Source organism: Anarrhichthys ocellatus, unplaced genomic scaffold, assembly GCF_004355925.1.
Source record: "Anarrhichthys ocellatus isolate YVR2014 unplaced genomic scaffold, GSC_Weel_1.0 scaffold2, whole genome shotgun sequence".
NCBI classification, from domain to species: domain Eukaryota; kingdom Metazoa; phylum Chordata; class Actinopteri; order Perciformes; family Anarhichadidae; genus Anarrhichthys; species Anarrhichthys ocellatus.
Genome location: NW_022280032.1, coordinates 15,043,391 through 15,047,411, shown reverse-complemented (window position 1 = coordinate 15,047,411; position 4,021 = coordinate 15,043,391). Strand labels below are relative to the sequence as shown.

At 43.0% G+C, this 4,021-nt stretch overlaps 1 protein-coding gene across 3 annotated transcripts in view; it reads right to left on the bottom strand.

Annotated features, from left to right (window-relative positions):
• The window catches only part of ldlrad3 (low density lipoprotein receptor class A domain containing 3), a 69,149-nt gene extending 66,131 nt beyond the window's left edge, over positions 1 to 3,018 (bottom strand). For all 3 annotated transcript variants that reach the window (XM_031857188.1, XM_031857169.1, XM_031857178.1), the window contains exon 1: positions 2,727 to 3,018. In XM_031857188.1, coding sequence (XP_031713048.1) covers positions 2,727 to 2,778 — 52 coding nt within the window. In that variant the 5' untranslated portion in view covers positions 2,779 to 3,018. The remainder of the gene's footprint in view (positions 1 to 2,726) is intronic.
• Positions 3,019 to 4,021: the final 1,003 nt, after the last annotated feature.

Genomic DNA, 4,021 nt, shown 5'->3' with positions numbered 1-4,021 from the left:
CCCCCCCCCCCCCCCCCCCCCCCCCCCCCCCCGGTGCATGGCTAAATGTAATTTCAGGCTGCACAGCCCAATACCATAAATTTGCCTTGTTTGTTACTGGATTGCAACATTCCATCATCAGCGGGTCGCGTGGCACAATCTTACATTACATAATGGCACTGATTTATGTCTTGCAGCTTTGAGTGCGTGTGCAAGGCTGCAGAGCGCAAAACAAAGTCTGTAAGCATCCTCTGAAAGAGAGTTGGCCCACAAAAAGTGGTCTTTACTGACTTCAATAACTCATTATTACCACGGGACAGAGGCTGTACGTGTACTGGAACACAGGTTTTGAGCACTCTTTTATTTGTTTTGAGCTAAAGCAAATAAAATAACTACAACAACCATTTTATCAACCAAAAGCACACAGACATAAAGTTCAAAAAGAAGGCAAACTAGGAGTGACACTCGATAAGTTTAAACATTGAGGAACTTTCTCAGGCTGTGCATCTAACCCACATATTTCTGGCAAATTGTAAAATGTAATACAGACTGTGAAAGTCTTTTTAGTCTTGAAATCTGCTTGTGCCTGCTGATACACGATCCTGTGTACTGTACGGCTCATTAAGTATGTAAAGCTACAAAATAATATCTACATCTTGTTGAGTATTACAGCCAGAGTCATCGGCAGACTGAACCCGCTGATCTGCAAGGCTCACATATTCCATTAGGTGGTTTTATAATCCAAATTGTGAACTGCAGTAATTTTGGACGCTGTTGTGGAAATGTATTAAATGAATGATTCTGTTGTTGAGTGTTAATGTGAGTTCATTGCTTATATCACGCATAACGATGTTTGTGACTCCTCGGTTCCACATGACACTGTGCAGGGGATGAACTGCACTCACATTTACATATACATATATACATATATATATATATATATATATATATATATATATATAGCTAGAATATTAACCAATAGCAATGTCCTATTAAAGGACAAAAGTGGCTGGTAATGACATATAACTTACATACTCGCCGGGGCACCAATACAGCACAGCGACACACAAACACAGAGAGTCTTGTTGACATTATTTTTAACCTGGTCAAGCTAAGCGCTAATAAAAGCTAAGAGCTAATAAAAGGCTGAAGCACAATTTGTTCATTCAAAGCTGACAACACATCAGCAATACTGAAGAAACTACTGCAGGAAAATGTCGGACAACAATCACGTGTACATATTTTGCTCCAAAAGAGCATACGGGGGCGGGGTTTGGCAGCCAACACTAAATCTCTGTTCCACACCTAATATTTACACTTCACTTGCACTGACACAAACATATTCATGTGTACATGCTTGCCATGAAGCAGCAACAGGTGTTACTAATGACCTATCAAAGTGTCCCAGTCAGCCACGACCGTGTGACAGTGAGCCAGCATCCACAGAGTCACAACCCTGAAACCAAAGCAGCTAAAATGTAAATCACCAACCATCATTATTTTGTATCGCTTACTCCTGAGCCTTTGATAATGTGCCATGTCAAAACATCTCCCAGAAAGGACCTGTGTGGTGCCTGGAGCATCTTAGAGCTTGTGTAGGTATGCCCATTCAATGCACCTGCAATACCAGTTTAACACATTAGTGTTACTCACTATACTGTAGATGTGACAAAAAAAAGTGCAATCTCAAAATGGTTTGTTTACACTTTAGAAAAGGTCCCATAAGAGAAAATAATTTTTAAAAAGTACATTTAACATTTTACCTTCAAGCATTCTATCTAATTGGTTAACAAGCCTTAAAGGTGCAGATGGATTACATATACGAAGAGTTACTGTGTTGAACATCTGTACAGTGGACATTCATATTAAATTGGTGTCATTATATCAGAACTTGCAGCATATAGTTCACACATGTTATATATATATATATATTCATGTTTCATATACCTTATCAGGGTTCACGCATCATTCGAGGCCATTTACCTCTGAATCACTGATTATTACGCACGTGTTTCGCATTAACTGTGATTGTCCACTGCAGGCCATAGGTGAAATGGACAATACATTGTGTGTACATTGTGTGTTTTTTTTAGCAAACTGCAATGACCAGATATGTCCCTGACTGGGATACCGGCCCAAAACTACAGCTGCATAGTTAAAAAAGGACTACTAATGCAAACTGGCTGTCCTCTCCTGTACAAGTGTCCTCCACTAGGGCCCCAGCTGCCATGGCGGGGCCGGGGAACAGATTGACTTGTCAACAGTGTCCTGTCAACAACCTCTCGGTCATAACCTAACCTGGAGGAGACTATAACCCCATCTCAGTAAAACATACAGCTGATGGATATGGCACGGAGGGCGTCTGTAGCAAAACTGCCCTCAAGTGAAGGGAACATGTATCCATTCGACATGCACGAAACAATATAAAACTGCTGCCCCGGCTGCTTCAAATCCCAAATTCCCAGACCAAAAGAAAAACAACCCGTTCAGTCGATGGAAATGAAAAGTCGGATAACTTCTTTTTTTTTTTTTAAATAGAAGTTGCTCCACTAAGTTTTAGCTTAGGCAACTCGTCGATGAAAAAAAAGCAACAACATCCAAACAGTGTAGCTTTAGCCGACCATACAGAGCTCACTTCAAAAGATTTCACATCGCCCCCCCTTCCTTCCTCCCTCTAACCCACCCGCGTACTGAAGCGTGTCGGAGCCGTGACAACAGTAGTTTCCGTGTGCTTTCAAAAAACTTACCAACTGTTCTTGAGCCTGACCCAGAACCAAGCAGAAGGTACCAGATCCACATCCTACGGGCTCCTTTTCCCCCCCGCTCTGCCCTTGCTGTCCCGCCCCGCCGCGGGGCCGAAAACTGGGGGCAAAGAAGGAAAAAAAAACAAAAAACTTATCCGACACAGCTCCGCTACTGCCTATCGTAGCCTACTTCTCAAGTTCAACTTTTTATTTTTTCTTCCGGCAAAACTAGGAGAACATTACGCGTGAGAGTGGTGGGTTCGCGTCGGGACATAAGTAGTCCGGTTCGGGGAGTGGGAGGGCGCACAGGCTGGAGCTGGAAGGGGCTTGTGGGTGGGGGGGGGAGGCAGGCAGGCAGGCTGGGGAGACGGTCGCTCGTGTGTTGGTGCTGCGAGAGGCGGAGTCGGAGGCAGAGAGCCGGAGAGCAGAGGTCGCCCAGTCCGGGACAGTGGTTCTCAAATTGCGGGCGAGGGACCGCTAACGGTCCCCACTGGCAAAACCAGGAGTTGTTTGATTGCACCGTTACTGCAAAGTTCTGTTATCTCATCTGCAGATATTCAGCAGAGACGGCACACACATGGGCGAAACATGGGATAAATGAAAATGGGTGACAGATAGCGAGGACAGCACCTCCATCTACAAAATGAGGGTCAAAGCTTACTGATATGGTTTCCTTGATATGAAATTAAGATATGAGCAGCTCTGGGCAAGGACTCATTTAGTCCTGAATTACTGATAGAACCTTGCATGGGGTTATTGTTTCTAAAACTAAAAGACTAATACAAAGAGTGAAAGATAACCACAAAGAGGCAGCATTAAAATATTAATATTAGATTGATTTTAAATCCCATTGTGAGGATGCTTATAATGAAAACCACCCCCCTCAATTGCTAGACCTATAAATAATGAAGTAGGCTAGGCCTACAAAGGATCTCTGTAACACAAACTTGCTTAAGAAATATTATGCAAACCTATCTGATTATGGGACACTACATACATATTACATGGTCTTACATTACGCTGTACCTTGTAGCAGTGTATCACATGTGATCGATGTGTCTGTTATTCTGTCATGAGGGACTTTGTGTCTCGAGCACACAAACATATGAAATGATAAATCAATACAATTCCAAAGGAGGAGTCACAGCCATGGTGCCCGGACATTGTTGCTCTCAGTTAAGCCTCCAGAGATTTCCTGTAGATCCTCCTCAGTCATCACCTGCAATCCAGAGTTTCCCTCTTTGGTTCCTTTTAAGCAACCGTTTTATTATTCATCCAACAATTGGAGATTGATGACA